The 20,061-nt window shown below is 47.2% G+C and overlaps 1 protein-coding gene across 8 annotated transcripts in view; it reads left to right on the top strand.

The window, feature by feature from the left end:
* SEC22A (SEC22 homolog A, vesicle trafficking protein) overlaps positions 1-20,061 on the top strand; it is a 635,166-nt gene that overhangs the window by 329,048 nt on the left and 286,057 nt on the right. For all 8 annotated transcript variants that reach the window (XM_069616682.1, XM_069616681.1, XM_069616677.1 and 5 more), the window contains one exon: positions 13,429-13,602. In XM_069616682.1, the coding sequence (XP_069472783.1) occupies positions 13,429-13,602 (174 nt within the window). The remainder of the gene's footprint in view (positions 1-13,428; positions 13,603-20,061) is intronic.

The raw sequence follows: 20,061 nt of genomic DNA, 5'->3' as shown, positions 1-20,061 counted from the left end.
CACAAGGATATCCTCCATCACCTGCAAGCGAATACAAATAGGTCTGTGTGAGTCACTCTGAACTGCCACCTTCGGGATTCACAGCCATGGCCGCAGCAATTTGGTGTTGACATGTACATGTCCCTGTACGTATGCACAAACATTATTTAAATGCATTGTATACTGCAATATGGTGTGGTAGTCTGGATGGCGTTGTAGAGATGATGCAGGGTGATTTCTTGCATGCTGATGCAGATGTACGGTGGATGCAGGACGATGTTTTGCCTCCCATTATTGCTGTGTATACTACACTGTGCATGATCACACTAGCCACATTGGCACAGTTGCAATAATGTTTAGTCATGCATTGCTTGACATACCCATGGCGGCCAGGTTGTGCGTCTTGCATGTTGTCATTGATATACGGCATTGGTCCAATGTGTGCCAGTGATGTCATGTTCGGGTTGGGAGGTTCAGGTCAGGAGTGTTTCGCTCTGCGTACATTCTCCACTCACCGCCCATTCCCACCCTGGTGGAGTATGCATCCCCCCACCTCACAACCCCGATGCACTGCCATGGGCCAGTCAGGCAACTCGCCAAGCAGCCAGGCACGTCGTCCAGCATGTCGCTCCATGTGACGGGGTAGCGTGGAGTTAGGCAGCACCATGGCAGCATGTGTCAATCCGTGATATCGGGCGCAACAATGTGTGATGATCTTGCTGGAGTCACATACCATCTGCACATTGGTGAAGTGGTATTGCTTGCGATTGCGGTACACCGCCTCTAGGGCATGGGGGACTACCAATTCTACATGGGTGCAGTCGAGGGCACCAACGCAATTGGGCATGCCAGCCAGTGCATGGAAGCCTACTTTGGTGTCGGCTCTCTCCTGGGCAGTCCGTGGTAGGGATATGTGGGTGCTAGCGTGCTTCAGGAGGGCATCCAGCACTTGGGTCAGCATGCGTGAAAATAGTGGTTGTGAAATGCCATGCAGCTGGCCCACTGTGTGCTGGTAGGTGCCTGTGGCCAGGAAGTGGAGCACAGACACCTCCATTAGTAGCGGGGGGATGGCAGTGCGTATTTCTATGAGGCCGATTATGTCATGTATCATGTCCACAATGGTGGTGATGGTGTCCCGGTCCAACCGGTAGAGGGTGTGGATCTGCTCAGGGGTTAGATTGAATGGACTGGGTCTGATGCGAGAGATTGGTGGCTGCCTACGAGGTACTACTGGCTGCACTGGAGGTAATTGCTGGCCCCGTCTCACACTCCTTCTCTTCCTGCGTCTCCTCTGTGCTGCCTGTTGCTCAGGCTGTAGTTGTTGTAGTTGGTGTTGTTGCTGTAGTTGTAGCAGTATAGGCATGTCCTCCAGCCCCATGATTGTAACAGCTAGTGGTATAATTTTGGTGTGGGAAGGGTTGTGGTGTGTGGGTGTACTCCTTTAATACTGGGACAGGCTCCATTGACTCCACCTGTGGTGATTGTGTGCACCTGTGGCAGTTGCCTTGACTGCAGGTTGCTGTTTACGGGTGGTCCGCTATGCCTGTATGCCGCCATCGTGCAGGCCCTAATTACCTAATTACTGCCGGTAATTGCATGCCCGCGTGAGTTGTGATGTCCTCCTATTACCGGCATCCCGGTATTTACTCCGTGAAGGGGCGCGTGTACGTCCGCGTGCCGGTATGAAGGGGCACGGAACGGGCGGTGGCGGTATTGGTGGGTTGTCTGGTCGCAAAGGCCCGGACCCGTTAACGATGCCGGCATTACCATTCCGCCTTCCTTTTTTCATTACCTCCATTCTCGTAATGAGGCCCATTCAGTTTAATGTGCTTGCGCTACTGAGTAACTGGAGGTAGTCACAACGTTCATTCCCATCAGAACACGCAATGCACACTTACTATAGTGCTCATTTCCTCTGTCAAAATACTGTTCACAGGAAATAAGCACCACACCAATGTCTAGTGCCATTGTTTGGTGCGGATCCACGCCCAACAATGCACTTTGTTTTTATGCAAAGCAGCCACCATCCTTTTGCTGGCCAACACACTGAACCCATTATAAAAAATAAAAAAAACTCACAACCACCCCAGTAAAAGCACTATATAATGGCATAATACAAAAAATAAAAATAAAACACTGAGGGGGTGAGGACAGCGCCCCCACTTCAAATAACACATTCCTGGTGCTCTAGTGGCAAACCCTTAACGCTTTTCCACCCCCGCAATCCAACCACTCTACAGTGGTAACATTAAAAAAAAATGTGCCCCTTCCTAGGGGCAGATTAGCAGTGAGGGCTAAAGGATCCCCCCACGACCCCACCTTCTTTTGTACAACCCATCCCTGGTGGTCTAGTGACCTCCACCCCGCAGTAAAAACACATTTGCCCCTTCCTATGCACAGATTGGCAGATTACACTCCCAATCTGCCTCCATGGAGGGCTAAATGGCATGCCCCCATCCATTTGAGGCAGGAGGGGGAGAGGGCCACTGCTCCCTTTCATATAAGACATCCCTGGTGGTCTAGTGACCCTCCACCCCCCCAGTAAATACACAATCATTATTTGTAATCGTTTTTTGTATATATGATTTGCCCCTTCCCTAGTGGCTGATGGGCATATTATTCTGCCCATCTGCCCCCAGGGTGGGCAGAATGCAATGCCCCATGCTTTGGGGGCCAGACGGGGAGAGGGCTGCTTATATACTAAGCGGCTCCCTCACCCACCACTTTAAACAAGCATCCCATGTGGTCTAGTGACAGATGACACTGCCAATCTGCCCTCGGAGAGGGAAAAATGTCATGCCACATTCATTTGGCGCAGGATGGGGGAGAGGGCTACCGCTCCCCCTTTTCATAACACACATTCCCGGTGGTCTAGTGCCCCTGGACCAAGTAAAATCACAAAATATTGCATAATACTTTTTTTTTTTAAATGCTGCCAATTCCTAGGGGCAGATTACACTGCTTATCTGCCCCCCGTAAGGATAATCTGCATTGCCCCATCCCTTTGGAGTAGGGGGGAGGGAGAGGACAGCTTATAAACTAACCATCACATCGGCTAGGGCCCTCATATTGTCCAAACTGGACTACTGTAACACACTCTTCCTCGGCTCCACTACCCACAACCTGAACAGACTACAGATACTCCAAAATAACGCCCTGAGATGCGCCCTTAATCTCCCCCTCAAGGCCCACATTTGCACCGTCCGAAAGAACTTTCACTGGGTCCCTATCCATGAGAGAATTAAATTATGTGCACTGGTCATTACACACTGTTAGGCAGAAACCTGTGCAGTTCCCTTGGGGACCACTGCAAAAGATTTAAGACTACAGGTGTTTGGCAGTAAACCCACTTGGTAGCAGTCTGTACCACACAGATTCACTTGGTAGCTGTGGCTGAGCAGTCAGACTTCCCTCAAGAAGAGTTAGGTAGTGTATATAGTATACACAATAGGTACAGAGATAAAGTAGCACAAGCAAACACTGACCAGAGCTTTGGTGTAAAAGTATATAATTATTTATTTGAAGACACACTTGTAAATTACACTAGCAACAAAGAGGTAAGTAAATTCAGCACACAGTCACTATTATATATATAGAGCCCTAATTACTTATTAGACAAGTCTTAATGAGAAACACCACTTATTTTCAGACAGAGGTGAGTGCTTAACATAAAATGACACTCTAATAAGTTATTAAAAAGGGAGGGAAAAAGGCAGAGTTATGGAAGCACACAAATTTCAATACTTTTAAAAGAACCACAGGAAGGCAGGATAGGCAGAGTTCTACTGGAGAGCAAGGAAGTCAATTGCAAGGCCCACTCTTGTAGAGAGCAAGCAGAAGGGGTCCAGGTTCACAAAGTGGGGTTATGCCCAAGGAGTCTTGTAGATAGTTCGCACACAAAGAATGAAATTAAAGTCAGGAAAAGTTAGCTAGGTTGTCCCAGGCCAGCCCAGGTTAGAAAGTCGAGGCTTTACTGTCACCACGAACGATCTGTCGCAAGGGAAGCCAGGCGGGACACAGTACCTTAAGTGTGAAGGAAGCCCCAGCGGGGGCAGTTGTTCCTAGCAGTGGGTGCAAGTCAGTGTTTCGTCCAGAGGAAGACGAGGTCTCGCCGTGGAGGAAAGATGAAGGTCGTTGCACTGCCAGGGAAGAAACCAGCCGCAGAGTTTTTTCGGTTAAAAGGTACTACCCTTCTCTTCGCGGTAGTGGTAAGCCGTGGTGTTCCGGTTGCCGGGGTGCTTGGCACGGGCAAGGCGGCCACGAGATGCTCCAGGAAGGCGAAAAAGAAGGCAAAACTGGTTATCCCCACCAGTCAAAGGAAGAAGACTCTCCGAACTGGAGATCTCCTCTGTCGTCGGGAAAAGTGGTGAGACGGTTCAGCAGGGCTCCACCGGTGGTGTCGTTGCAGGTCGGCTCAGCTTCTCCCTCCTCGGATTCTTGGGTCCTGTGGCGACTTCTGAAGTACCACTTGGGCCAATCACACAAGAGTGTGACTTGAGTTGCCAAGGCAACTCAGTCCAGGGTGCCTAAACCCCCTCCCACACCCCCTGTGGTACCCAGACAGAGTGGCACCACTTTTGGAGGCTTCTGTGGAGAAGCCCGCCAAAAAGTGGAACAAAGGGATCGACTTGGGTTGGAGTCACAGAAGAGAACACAAACGCCATTTTAGAATCGAGTTCTGGCAAAAAATACCAACCGGTATTTAATAATATTAATATTAAATAAATAAACCGGCGGTATGTTCGAGGCTATAGGAATTAAATAATTAAAGTTGGTAGCCTCGAACAATGGGAAAATCCCATAGAGAGATATTTGCGGTCGAATATAAAAAGTAGTATCCACTGCCACCAGCCAAAACTCGATCAGGGGGGACGGTGACGTGCCCCCTTGAACAACAGACCCCAGGGCAATCGAATTGCCCCGACCAGTACGTCCACATTATGATGGTTTGTACTGGTTTTTGTTCATAATTTGGGACTAGTAAAGCCAATGGTGACTTTACATGCCCTGGGAGACAGTAGTCAATCCCAAGGTATGGAGTCTATGTTTGGGGGTCGCTACAACACCCCTGGGTTACGGCACGGAGGGTGCTGTGTAACCCACATCAAAAACACATGAGACCCTATGGAGTAAAAGACCCCATAGCCCATAAAACACATGGAAAGACAAAGGAACACCTCAAATCATGTCCAAGAGTGGGAGTAAAAGAGTCTCGCTCTTAGCAGGAGGAAAAAATAAACCCCAAAAATCCAGCAAAGCTGCTGGGGGACTCACTAGGTTTGGGAAATTAGCCTTTACAGAGAATTCTCCCTAACACACACAAATGCCTCTATCGGACAGCCCCACGTTACTTATCAGACAAATTTATGAGACAGAACTAGATCAACTAGATCCCCATACCTACACCAACTTAACATCCCGAGGTTCAACCTGAAAACGACTAGGGGAGCAAGCTTTCCTGTGCTAGCAGCAAAATTCTGGAACGCACTACCAATGACAATCGTAGCTGACACGTCGTTCTGGTCATTCAGAGTCAAGGTAAAGGAACTACTTACAACTCAGCAATAGACTGTTAACTGCACTTAGCTAAATCCTGCTTCCTTGTTTCCTTGTATCAACTGTATCCTTGTATCAAAGGTATGCCACCATTTATGCCACTGTGCCACTCGTATCTTTGTATCAAATGTATGCGTCTTCTGAGACGGACCACTCCTCAGACTATTTTGTAGCCTGGTCCCTCACACTATTTATTGTACTGTATCATCTTCTGATGTCTTCTGTATGTGCAACCTTCTGTAACCATTGCTGCTAAGGATAAAGCACCCAGTTACCCTAGGGTTCGACTGCGCTATATAAATAAACTAAACTAAAAGCGCAGTCGGAGCACAGCACGAAGTCTGGCATACCTGGAAGGACGCAGACGGTGAACCGGCAAGTCGCTTCCTGCATGTGGGCGAAGCCGCCGAAAGGAGCAGCAGCAGCCTGGTAAGACTCTCAAAAAGACTGGAAACTCTGGGACGCTGTGAGGGGCTGTTGAGCCGTAAAAGTAAAACTTGCGAATATTGAATGCCGAACTTGATGAAAAAGGGACAGTGGAGCCCATAAAAGTAAAACTTGCATCTATTGAATACTGAATTGTTGGAAAGACATTTAAGCTCACACAACATAAAGCTTTATGTATTGAATATTGAACAGGAAAACACGGTTTGAGTGAAACCATGTGAATGCTGCAATTCTGGAGATATTAAATGACAAGAAAGTTGCTACTTGAGCAAAACTACAAAGTGTTAACATCTACATGGTCTTTTGAGAATTAGTAAGCAGAAGAAACAAATAAACTGATGAAAGTAAATCCTGGCGAAGGGAACCCTGAGAACAAAACCTGGAGAATATGCATCTTGTGGAAGGGAATCCCAAGAGCACCAGTTTTGTGTGAACTTTGTTACCGATGGAACGTGGGGAAGGGAAACCTGAGACCGACAAGTGATATGAACTGTGATATTTGTGAATCTGCAGACGGTAACCTCAGAACTTGATCAGTCCTTATTGCCACAAGACTACATTATAACTGTATTGATCTAGAGACGAAGAACTTTAGAAAAACGTAAATTGCCAATCATTGAACATTACCTTTGGAACACTTACATTTTGTTGAGATCATTTCCCCACTAGTTATGGTTGTAGTTGTGAGAACAAGCATAGGATTTTGACACAGACAGACCTTTGTTTTGGACTCATAGACACAGACTTTGACTTTGCTTAGATTTCTTTAGGCGGGTAAATCTCGCCACAGAATGGGTTTTTTTAGGCGTTACACCATCCTGATAATTAATTTTTTTTTTTTTTTAAATATTTTTATTTTTATTTTAAGTGAAAACAGTATAAACAAACTTGTGACATTATACACAATAAACCAATAAAACACTTAACAAAGCACAACACTACACTCCCCCCCCCTCCCCCCCAAGAGCTCATCCACAGGGTAGTTCCGTATCGACCTGGTGTGGCCGGGTGGCTTCCTCCTCCGAGGCAGTAGGTTCTCCTCGTACCCCAAACAGACCAGTGATTAATGACCTCCAGGCTACTAGGTTGCCCACATCCTCCTCCCCGCATTTACTGCATGCCTCTTGCCAGACCATGGTTTCGGCTTCCGCCCATTTTTGGAGATCCCTCCACCACATCTCTATATCCTAGGTTTGTAGCATTGCTTCCAGTTCATAGCTATCCTCCTCTTAGCGAGTATATACGCTAGGTCTCTCAGTTTCCCCAGATGTCTGGTGTTCTTTGGTCTGGAGAACCCCCCTAGCAGGCAAGCCCAGGTCGTGTCAATGCTTATCGGGACCCCTTTGTCAGCCAACTTCTGTGACACTTCTCCCCAGAAGACTTCAATTAATGGGCAGGACCAGAACATATGCGTCATGTCCGCGTTCTCCTCGTTACACTTCGGGCATGCTTGCCTGCCCTAGTTAGCAAACTTAGCTATTCTCTTGGGGGTCAAATACGCTCTGTGTGTGATATATAGTTGGATTTGCTGTAATCTAGCATTCCTGGACACTTTTTTATGATATCCCAGAGCCCGTTCCCACATCCCATCCGTCATTTGAACCCCCACCTCCATTTCCCATTCTAGTCTCAAGTCTGTCAAGTCCTTTCCCACTCGGGACATCACCACCTCGTACAATCTGGAGATCTCGTGTCCACCCTCTGATATGTCATATATTGTGTCAATCAGGGCATCCGGGTCCTCCGCTAACACCGTCTCAGGCCAAGATTTTCGGATAATCTGTACCAACCTGAGGTATGTAACATATTGGCCTCCATGTAACCCAGCTTCTTCTTCTAAATCTGCAAAATCCTTGATGGCCCCATCTTGCCATATATCTCCTAACGTGGCCAACCCAACCGGTTCCCAGTACATTCTGATCATTTTTCTAAGTTGACCATCCCCCGCAGTCAAGGCAACCAGTGGCACCTGCGGCGAACACGGATCCGGGCTTTCCAGTAGCCGGCATGCTCTACGCCACATTTTCCACCCAAGTAACAGCATACCAGGGCGAAGATTTAAGTCTTGTCTAGGGACCCAGATGATCTCCTTCAAATAAAACGAGGTGCAATCCGTCCCAACCAACCTGGACTCGGGAGATTCCTCATCAGAGAGCCACTGTGTAACATATTGCAATTGGCTCGCTACATAATAGGCCTCAAAATGTGGTAATTTAATTCCTCCTTTATCGTAGAAGTTTTGTAGCTTCCACAGCGCCACTCGGTTGCGAGTGCCGTGCCATAGGAAGTCCCTGCACATACTGTCGAGTTTGGTAAAGAACTTCCTAGCTATTAAGTATGGTATGTTGTTGAAGAAATGCAGCAGTCTAGGCAAGACAACCATTTTAAGCAACGCCCCTCGCCCTATCATCGCTAGCGGCAGTTTTTCCCAAAATCGCATAGACGCACGGATTTTATCCACAGCAACCTCGGTGTTGTGCAGATGTTCGTTTCCCACAGTGTGATATATGTCTATTCCGAGGTATCGGAAGGACTCGGCTGCCCAAGGCACGGGCAATACCGGTAAGCGTTCCGTGGGGACCCTCGAATAGTACCCTAGAGGGAACATGCTCGACTTGTCAGGATTAACCGCTATGCCGGACAATTCGGCATACTTCTGCATGACCTCCAAAACATACTGGAGGTTCTCTTCAGGATACTTTAGGTACAGCAGCAAGTCATCGGCATATAAGGATATCAAATGGCTCTTTCCCCCCACCTCGATGCCCACCAGGTCATATTGCTGTCTAAGATATACCAATAAGGGTTCCAAGGCCAATATGTATAACATCGGGGACCAAGGACATCCCTGCCTAGTACCCCTACTTAGGTGCCACTTGTCGGATATCACTGGTCCCGTACGCACCCTAGCCGTAGGCTGGCTATACAGTAGTCTCGCCCATCTGATATAGCCTGGCCCAAACCCATATTCCTTCAGGACCGCAAACAGCCATGGCCACCTCACCGAATCAAACGCCTTAACTGCGTCTAGGGAGATCACTGCCATTTCCTCCTCTCTTCTGTTCCCTTCTTCTATCACTCGGTGGAGCCGCCTGTGATTATGAGTTATATTCCTGCCAGGGACATAACCTGTCTGATCCGAGTGTATCAGCCTGCCGATGACCTTGCGCAGCCTATCTGCCAAGACCGCTGTCAGGATCTTACTGTCTTGGTTTAACATCGACAGCGGTCTGTACGATCCACAGTGTTGTCTCGGCTTGTTAGGCTTGAGCAGTGGTACGATCAGCGCTTCTCTGAGCGTGTCTGGCAATCGGCCTCCCTCGAATGATTCGTTGTACATCTCAAGCATAGGGGGGAGTATCTCTGCGCTATACGTTTTGTAGAACTCACTCGAGAGTCCATCAGTGCCCGGGGTCTTGCAAGTAGGCAGCCGTTTCACCACCTCTTCCAGTTCATCTAGCGTAATGGGGCCATCTAACTCCTCCCTTTCCTCTGCACTAATCCTGGTCAGTTCTATATCTTCCAGTGTGTCCCTGATTTTATCCAGATTGTCTTCCTCTTTGTCCTCATACAGCGCTTTATAATAATCTGAGAAAGCAGCGTTAACCTCTTCCTGAGTGTGAGCCTCCTCTCCGTCTTCCCTTTCTATCATCATGACCGGGCCCTGGGGGTTTCCCTCTTGTAAAGCCATGCCAGTAGGCGACCAGTTTTGTCACCTCCTGCATGTTGCCTCTCCACGTATTTCCTGTAATTGAGGTCACAAAGCCGCTCCCAAAGCTCTGAGCATCGTTGTTGTAATTCGAGTACTAGGTCTGTGTCCCCTCCCCCTCTGGTACATTCACGCTCCAATTCTTTCTCCACTTTCTCCAGCTCAGCTAAAACCCCCCCCTGAAGGCCCTTTGATTTAGAAATAGCGTCGCCCCTCACTACCACCTTGAAGGCCTCCCAAAGTGTACCAGCCGAATCCACACTGCCTGTGTTCTCCTCAAAATACCTTGTAATCGTCTCTCTAATATCTTCTCTGAAGGCCGGGTCTCTGAGCGCCTCCGCCCGAAGGCGCCATGTTGGAATCCGCCCTCTGGGGCGGCCATATTGCCAGGCCATCACCAAGGGCGAATGGTCCGACAGGATCCTCGCTCTGTATTCAACCTGTGTAGTTGTTATCGTCACTTCTGGCGTAGCAAAGAAGTAATCTAGTCTCGTGTGCAACTGTTGAGGGGCCGAATAATGAGAGTACTGCAAGGCCGTGGGGTGTTTCAATCTCCAGACATCCTCTAGTCCATAGTCGTCTAATAGTACCCGTAGAGCCCTGGCCGCTGGGGTGGGCCTGTCTACTTTCCTGTCGGACCTATCTATCTTGGGGTCAAGAACACAGTTAAAATCCCCCCCCCAGATGATCGGTTCCCCCGCGCACGGGCCCAGGCGTGTACATAGAGTCCTGAAATATACGGCAGTATTCTGATTGGGGGCATATGTATTAATAATACTCAGTCCTCTGTTCTCAATCAGTACCCTTAGTATTACCAGCCTACCCTCCGTGTCTACCTCCTCTCGTACAATTCTGAGTGGGACATGCGGGGCCACCCAGATCAGCACACCTCTGGCATAGGCCGAGTACGGGGAGCCCACCACTGTACCCTCCCATTTTTTCTTTACAAGGTCTAGTTTATGTTGGGCCAGGTGCGTTTCTTGTAGCAGGGCAATGTCGATCTTCTGTCGTTTAAGATACAACATGACTTTATTTCTTTTCAAGTAATTATTGAGGCCTCGGACGTTCCAGGTGGCAATCTTGAGATCACCCATGGCAGCTATGTGTCTTCCCACCCCCCTTACGGGAACCTCCAACAGTTCTCATGACACAAAAAGCGTCCCACTGCGGCCACTCCGCAGATAAGCTCATCCCCAAACTAACCGCACACACAACCAAACTCCAACCCCCTTTCCCCTCCCTCTCCCACCCTCCCTCCAACACCACACACCCCAACTGTTGCCCAGCTACAACAAAAGAGCTCAGGCACCCCCACATCTGGCTCCGCAAACACTAGTCCGTACACGGAGCCCAGTAGGGTGAAGTCGCCCTAATGGCACCTAACCTAAGCTATTGTGGGGAGAGAGTATCGCTCCATGGGGCTCCCGTTCAATAATAATCTCAATGTTTATGGCAAACAGTACAACCAACTGACCTTCCATACCGAAGGTTCCGAACCGACTATAATCAAGTCTTAGGGTCCATGAGTCGCGCCATCTTGCGACGCCATTTTACGTCTTCCGTAGCTCCTCCGAGTCCTTCTGGGGCCGGTCCGCCGATTCTTGAGGGCACCCTTGTGCGTCGAGCCACTCCATGGCGTTCTCTGGGGTCTCGAAAAATAAAGTCTTATGCGCCTGTATGACCTTCAGTTTTGCAGGGTAAAGCAACATATATTTGTAACCTGCCTCCCTCAGCCTCCGTTTCACAGTTCCAAAGTTCATGCGGCTCCGCTGCACAGCTAGGGTGTAATCCGGATACGCCGTGATGTTTGCTTCTCCTCTCTTGATCGTGCCTCCTTTTCGAAAATGTTCTAATATTCTTTCCCGATCACGGTAGTTAAGAATTTTGGCAATGATGGGTCTGGGCGGGTTTCCAGGAGGCGGCCTCCTCGTTAGGGCTCTATGTGCTCTCTCCACTGCGAAGCCTTGGGATAAGGCCCCTCCGGATATTTCTTGCAGCAACATGGTCTCAACGAAGTCAGTAGGGTCACGGCCCTCCGTCCCCTCCGGTAGGCCCACAATGCGGATATTGTTGCGACGGGCCCGTCCTTCCGCCTCCTCCGATCTACTTTCCAGGTTGCCCACCCTTTGGATTAGGGCGTGCAGTTTTGTCTTGTGGGTGGCACAGTCCGCCGTATTCGGGCCAACTTCTTTTTCTAGGGACTCTGTGCGCTCTGCCAGAACCCTAACGTCTTGTCTCAGTAGATTGACGTCTTCCTGGACCTCCCCAACTTTGAGGTCCAATGCCGTTTTTAATTCAGAGACAGCCTGTTCTAATTTCGACTCCCAGGCCGCTCTCAGGTCCGCAATCGCTGCTAGGATTTCTTGGTTAGAGCTCGAAGTCGTCGTGCCACCTACGGCCGGCGCATCCTTATTCTTGGTGGCGTCCGAGCCCGGGGACGTTTTGGTGAAGTCATCCAGCGTGGGTTGTTTCGCTTTAGGTCGCACTGCCTTACTGGACATGGTTCTGAGGATGTGCAGGTCTACCGAATGATGAGTGGGCGCATTACACGCTGACCTGGTTAGGTCTTCCCGCGACTCTTTTCAATCCCGTCTCAAGTCTGTGTCGGCCATTTTGAGTCGCCCTTTGTTCTCAGCGTCTCTCGACTTTTCTTCTCCGATCTCAGTCGTCGTAGCTACTATGACCTCCAAAAGTTCACAGTACTTCGGTAGCACCTTCACACGCTGGCATGCATGTCGTCGGTTTTCAATAAGCGGTCGTACTGCACTGATTTGCCCGGATCTGTTCAGGATCTCGGGAGCTCCGCTGGAACGCGTCCTCCTACATGGCTCTCGTAGCCACGCCCTCCATCCTGATAATTAATAATGCTTTGTTTAAATATATCTCTATTGTCTGGGTCATCTTTCTCGATACCATGCCAGTCTCAAAGAGGGACACACTCACCTTGCTATCAACATACAATGTAAACCGAGAAAGAAAGGTGCATTTTATAGGACTGCATGTTTCACTGTGCGGCAGAGGTTTGTGAAATTTAAACACTTTGAAGTGTTGTAACATTTACCTACACAGACAATACCAATGACTGTGGTTTATATGAGAATAATCACTTGTTTAAGTGCCAAGGATGATTATGCTTGTCCTTTTTGCATAGACTTGCATAATAGCCTTGCAGTTAAGGGATTAATGTTACACTTTTAAGAATGCTAGAAATAATGGGCTACTATTAACTATTACCTAGTTCACGTATACTTATTTTGTTTACCTCCAAAAACTGTCTAGGTTTGTCCCTACCTGAATTTGAACTGGTGAATTAAAGATAACACACAATTCCTGGCAGCGGGTATTTGACTTTGTGAGCTATAGTTGTCAATTTTATTTGTTTATTATTCAGCAGTATATTGCATCACTGTTTAGTTCAAGCTTATTTCATTCTGTAAGGGAATTGCTAGTATGATAGACATGTTTACTCCATCAGAAAACATAGTGGTGCAGTGCGGTTAGTACATTTACAAAAACAAATGAACAAGTTGTATTTACAGAACTGCATTCTGTGTCTATTGTAGATGCTATCATTCCTTGATCAATTAGTCATAAACCAGAAATGGTCTCACGTTCTTCACTTTAGAGCTTCAAAAGTTTTGTGAAAATGGAATATCATCTGCAAATGTTTCTATTCCCAAGTGATTTATTTAACATAGATCTTTACAGAGACTTCTTGTTCTTTTATTTTCGAACAGATAATTTTATTCAGAAGACTAAGCAAAGGTATAACAACCCCCGCTCTCTCTCTACAAAAATCAATCTTGCTGATATGCAGACTGAAATTAAGCTGAGACCCCCTTATCAAATCTCGATGTGCGAACTTGGACCAGCAAATGGATTTTCTCATAAAAGCACAGCAGAATATAAAGGTATTGGCAACATGTATTCTAATGTTTTTCAGAGATCGTAGTCGCCTTGTTTATTTGCATCTCGTGGGTAAAGTTACGATTTTGCAATGGTCCAGGGAAACTGTTTCACATTAACAATCCCATGTCCATTTGTATACAGATAATACTGTTCTACCATGACATTAAAACATGAAGCAAAATCCCCATAACCTGGTATGGCTTTACAACAACCTTTTCTCTTTTGTGTCTTCCTCTTTGAACTCTTGAAACTGTTCCAATTACAATATTTTATCTAAATGTTCTGTTAATTAAAATATTCCGTAACAACCAAATTACGTGACAGAGCATTAGCAACTTTACAAAAGGTACATCACAGGGCGGGTACGCACATTATTACACAGCATAATCAAGGTGGGGGGGAAGAAGGAGAAATTGCATAGGTTATTAGACAGTACAACCCCAACAATCTGTGTGAATCACTGCTGGCTGCTGTATGAGCTTGCAGAGCAAGATAAAAGTGACGTTTACCACAACAATCCCGTTGGTTTAGCCAGCTGCAAAGTTACTGAACTAAGAGTATCCTCTAGTTCATTTGCCCAGATCATGGCCCTCAACCAATTTTTGCAAGTGGGGGCCGTCGCCCCCTCTATGTTTTAGAGATTAGCGCCTTGGCCAACATGCATGCTCGTCTCACAAAAACTCAATCTTTCCGACTCAGCTCCACCAGTCATCATAGAAAACATAATTCCGGGGATCAATCTATAGTCTCCTCTAATATATCTTGGTGTACAAAACACCTGCATTTTGTTTCAGGGTGAAATACTATTGTAGAAACTTAAATTGTAACAATTTTTCAGAGTATCTCCCAGACACCCCCAACCCTTGAACATGTTTCATCGCATGCGTCCATTGTGTCAGTAAGTTGTTGAGCGGTCTGCGACTGCAGTTTCACACTTAACACTGATTTGGACAACCCAGAAATGATGTGCTTCAGGCCAGCCAACAGCAGTATATAATCTACAAACGGACTTCTGGTGGGAGAGCAGGGAATGAAGCAAACATGGTTCTGAAGGCTCTTGTACTAAAGTGAATGGAGAGGACTCGTTCCACCAAGTTTCCTCAATTGTTCATGTATCATGAATGTGCCGGAAAAACATCTTCAAATTTAGGAATGCCCTTCCCGCAAACCCTCTTAAAACTTGCATCAAATGTAACCTTAATACCCTTTACTTTGTGAAGAAATACCAAAGAGCTTATACAAGGACCCATTGCTGTATACTTATGAAGCTTTGCACATGCCCGCACTGTCATGTCCACATTGTCAATACTATTTGTAAAATCACTTGGTTTTTCCAATATCGCACTCGGAATTGATCTAGGGTGCCTCAGTGCCCTTACTTTCCTAACATGCTGTGGTTCCAGCCTGATGCCAATATTGTGCATGCGAAACATGAGCCACCAAATAGTAAAGTTCCAGGTCAGGAATCCCAGACTGCCCGTATCTGAGGGTTGTATGAGAACCTCCCAGCTAACCTGAGGCTACCTGGCCCCCACACCAGTTTAGCCGGCAGTGACTGCAATTTCCTTAAAAAAAAAAAAAGAGGAAGGGATTTTGATGGGAATATTCATAAAAAGATAAAACCAGTTAGGGAGGACCACAGTGTGGAGAATGGATATTCTACCTAACATATTTTCCAGTTACAACATGTTCGAATATTGTAACCTTTTAGTTGGTACATGGGAAATGTGAGAACTCTCTTTCGAATGGATTGTGTCCTCCCACGTATTCCTCATCTTAGATATATCCTTACCTTCAGCTTTCCTGCTTCGGAAATTTTTTCTCTCTCCACCCGAGGGCGCTCCACTCGAGGCGGCGGCGTCGATGGCATCCGTCCAGTGTCGACGTCATCCGTAGTATAAATGCCTCGAGCGCGCCCGTTGGCCTCAGTTCCGTTTTTCCGTTAGCTTCGCTTCGGTTGTATAAAAATGGTGCTTCAGTTAATTGAATGTCGTCTTCCTCGAATCCATCCACTCCGAAAACGGGGTGTAAGAAGTGTCTAAAGTTCAGAAGGAAGATGTCGATAACCGACCCTCATCGTAACTGCCTCTTGTGTCTCGGGTCCGATCATCGGATCGACGACTGCGGTTCGTGTCAATCCATGACCCATAAGGCCTTGAAAGAAAGACGAGGTAAACTGGCGGTGGGGGAGGAATCCTCGAAGTTTTCTTCGAGGGGGAGTAAAGATTCGGCTGAATCTTTGGCGAAACACCATAAAAAATCACGATCGAGGAGTAGATCAAGGAAGTCCTCTTCTTCGTCTAAGAAGGCGAAAAAGAGACGACACCGATCTCCCTCTTCCTCTTCAACTTCAGAGGAAGTTACTTGTCCAACTAAACACGACTCCCCTAAAAAGTGGGAAGCATTTAGAGAGTCCATGATGAAAATGTTTGAGAATGCGGCCCAGACCGCCCTCAAAAATGTCTGTTGAAGGTCATGCCTCTAGTCACAAAAGTGACAGAGGAAGGTCTAAAACTAGAAAGTCTGACAAAAAATTGTCGAGGGTTTCTTCTAGGGACTCGTCCCAGACACCTAAAAAGACAGACTCTAAGAAAAAGACTTTCAACGTCGATAAGTCATTAAAGACTTCGACAAAAACATCTTCGAAGCCTCTATCGAAGGCTATCGAGTATAAAGGGTCGACGACCCAACAGAAAAAAGGCATGTCGACTGTTTTATCGACGACCTCGAAGACTTCTTCGACAACGTTGACTGCCTCGAAGATTCCTTCCACACTATTTATAGTGCCTTCGAAAACATCGAAGAATACCTCGACAACTTCGAAGGTAACGGCTACGACTTCGACGCCATCGACGTTTTTGTCGACGTCGACACCAAATATAGGGTTGAAACATATTCCTGAGAAGGTATTTCACCCTGAAAACAGACATGACTTTTTCCACACTGTCTTCTGTATATGTGGAAATGTCATCAGAAAATGAAGAATATGGAGAACAAGATGAACCTGAGGTTACATCAGCAGGGGTAAAATATGAGAGGAGGAGTTAATCAATCCTCAATCAAAAATGCAGGATTTGTGCGAATGTTTACAGTCTGCAAGTGGAATAGATACCTCCCCTGAATTTGAATTTGAGAGACCAGATCCAGCAGAACATGCTGATCTGGGTTACAGAAAACCTATGAATAGAGAAACAGAGTTTATGGGATGGGGTAATAATGCACCTGTATACCAGGATAATGATATGACCGATATTTTGTCAGGAGGACCTCAACTAGACCCCATACTTCCCTTTCATATTGCCCTGCAAAGGAGAGCAAATGCTGCTTGGGAAAGACCAGAATCTAGTCCAGCAGTAAATAAAAAAAATTGTGGCAAAATACAGACCTTGTAACTCTGACCCAGAGTATTTGAGCAAACATCCTACTCCTGAGAGCTTGGTAGTTCAGGCAGCCACATCAACAAAAAATGCTGCATACCCCACTATTCCCCCTGATAGGGATGCCAAGAAAATAGATACTTGGTCGAAAAAGGTCTTTACATCAGGGAGCATGGCTCTAAAGTCTACCAATGTATCTTCTACATTGGCTAGATTTAATTATACTCTGTGGGACTGCATGTCGGCGGCAGCTCAACACATCCCGGAAGGAGAGGAACGTGATGGTTTCCTATCCATAATTAAGGATGGTAAGGAGGCTTCTGGAGAATACCTTCAAGCAGGTCTGGACACTGCTGACAGTATCAGCAGGTCCATGGCATCTAGCGCAGTGCTATGCAGATTTTCGTGGCTAAGGAAGTCAGGTTTTGCACCAGATGTTCAATCTAGACTCCTTAACATGCCATTTGATGGCTCAAGGTTGTTTGGCAGCAAGGCGGATGAAAGTTTGGAGAAGCTGCAGACCTCCAAGGCAGCGGCAAAGTCACTTAGTGCCGCTATACGACAACCTCAGCAACGCCCCTACACAGGCTCATCTTCCTGGAGGGGTCGTCCCTTTCGTTTTTACTCCTCATTTGGGAGAGGAAGGGGACAGGCCAATCAAAGGGGGCAAAGAAAATGTCCTCGGGGGCGAGGAAGAGGCGCTAGATCTGCCCCAGCAGCAGCATCTGTCCCTTCAGCCGCTGCTGGAGCTGCAGCAAAACCACTCTGAGGTTTTGACTCACAAAACCCCAGTGGGAGGCAGGATCTCACAGCATCTGAAAGAATGGCGAGGCATTACTTCAGATGCTTGGGCACTGGAAACAGTATCCCAAGGTTACTGCCTTCCTGTTCTAAAGAAACCTCAGAATCACCCACCAGAATACAACTCTACCAAAAATCCAGACCTGCTCCTGTTGCAGGAAGTTTTAACCCTGCTACAGAAAGGTGCAATAGAACATGTACCTGTAGCGGAGAGGAACAAGGGTTGGTATTCCCCATATTTCCTCATTCCAAAGAAGGACAGAGGACTGAGACCCATCTTGGACTTGAGAAACTTGAACGAGTTCCTCAGGAAGGACAAGTTCAAGATGGTCACTCTTTCTCAGATCCTTCAGGCTCTCCAACTTCAAGACTGGTTGGTATCATTGGACCTTCAGGATGCTTACTTTCATGTGCCAATTCATCTCAAGCACAGAAAGTACCTGAGGTTTGCGATTGGCAACTCCCTCTATCAGTTTCGAGTTCTGCCTTTCGGGTTGACCTCCGCCCCAAGAGTTTTCACCAAGTTGATGGCGGTAGTGGCAGCGAGTCTCAGAAGAGGGGGGGATTCATGTCTGCCCCTATTTGGATGATTGGATGATCAGGGCACGTTCTCCCGAACAAGTCCAGGATCATCTATCCAAGACTTGCCACTTCCTTCAAAAACTAGGGTTTTCTCTGAATTTAAAAAAGTCAAACACGATACCATCACAGAAGCTCCAGTTTATAGGAGCAGTCTTGGATACTCGTTCGGGCAAAGCCTCGCCTCCCGAAGAGAGAGCTCGCCACATTCTGCAGATGGTGACAAAATTCCAGAATGCCCAATATCTACCGGCCTTCGATTTTCTCAGGTTGCTCGGCCTCATGGCATCCTGCATTTTTCTCGTGCCGGAGGCCAGATTGAGGATGAGATCCCTTCAATGGGCCCTCAGGACTCAATGGTCCCAATTTTCAGGGGAAATGACAGATCTTTCCAGAGTAGCTCAGGACCTACAATGTCGGGCTTGCAAAGAACACATCCTCAAGGGACAATCTTTTTGGCAGCCATGGCCGGAGATCACCGTAGTGACGGATGCCTCACTCTAGGGGTGGGGAACCCACACCAACGATCTGACAATCAGCAGTCGTTGGTCTCCATCGGAGTCCAGACTACACATCAACCTATTGGAGCTGAGGGCGATCAGACTAGCTCTGAAGGCCTTCCTGCCCTCTGTACGGGGAAAGAATGTCCTGATCATGACGGACAACACAGTGGCCATGTACTACCTCAACAAGAGAGGAGGAGTAGGGTCACTCCCACTGAGCAGAGAGGCAATGCAGCTTTGGTTCTGGGCAATACAAGAAGGGATCTCTCTGCCATTCACCTAGCAGGAGAGCAAAACACAGCGGCGGACGCTCTGAGCAGGCAGAGCACAGTCTCTCACGATTGGGAGATGGCTCAGGAAGTCCTTATGGAGATCTTCGCCCTTTGGGGGAACCCCTCAAGTGGATCTGTTCGCGACCATTGTCAACAGGAAGTGCGAACTGTACTGCTCAAGGGAATTTCCCCCGAGAGGAGCTCTAGGAGACGCATTTGTAGTAGAGTGGGAATTTCCTCTTCTATATGCGTTCCCTCCAGTCCCTGTGATCCCTCAGGTAATCCGGAGGTTGAGAAAGTTCAGGAAAACCCATATGCTAATTGCCCTGGATTGGGCCAGGAGAACGTGGTACCCGGACCTTCTCGACATGTCCATCTGCCCTCCAATACGTCTTACAAAAAGAGAGGATCTTCTCTCGCAAGAGGGAGGTCACGTTCTCCATCCAGAGGTCAACATACTCAACCTTCACGCATGGCTTCTGAGAGGTTGAGATACAAGGATTGGGACCTACCGGATGATGTTATGGAGGTGTTGCTTTCGGCCAGAAGGCCAGCAACAAAATATTTGTACCGGTGTCGTTGGAATAAATTCAGTAACTGGTGCAGGGATAAGAATGTGGATCCTTTTGAATGTGACATTCCAATGGTTTTGTCTTTTCTATTACATTTAGCTAATCGTAGCTAAACTTGAAAAGGTACTGGTGGAAAAACATTGTTTAAACCTTTTAGAAATTGTATTATTAAGGGTATCTTAAAATAAGATCTTTCTTCTGATGAGCGCTTGAAGATAGATAGCGCTGCTCCAGGTTAAGACAATAAAAGGATATGTAGCAGCGCTATCTATCTTCTAGCGCTCATCAGAAGAAAGATCTTATTTTAAGATACCCTTAATAATACAATTTCTAAAAGGTTTAAATAATGTTTTTCCA

Source organism: Ambystoma mexicanum, chromosome 9 (genome assembly GCF_040938575.1).
Source record: "Ambystoma mexicanum isolate Mex_15411 chromosome 9, UKY_AmexF1_1, whole genome shotgun sequence".
Taxonomy (NCBI): domain Eukaryota; kingdom Metazoa; phylum Chordata; class Amphibia; order Caudata; family Ambystomatidae; genus Ambystoma; species Ambystoma mexicanum.
This window is presented reverse-complemented; position numbering and strand designations above follow the sequence as displayed.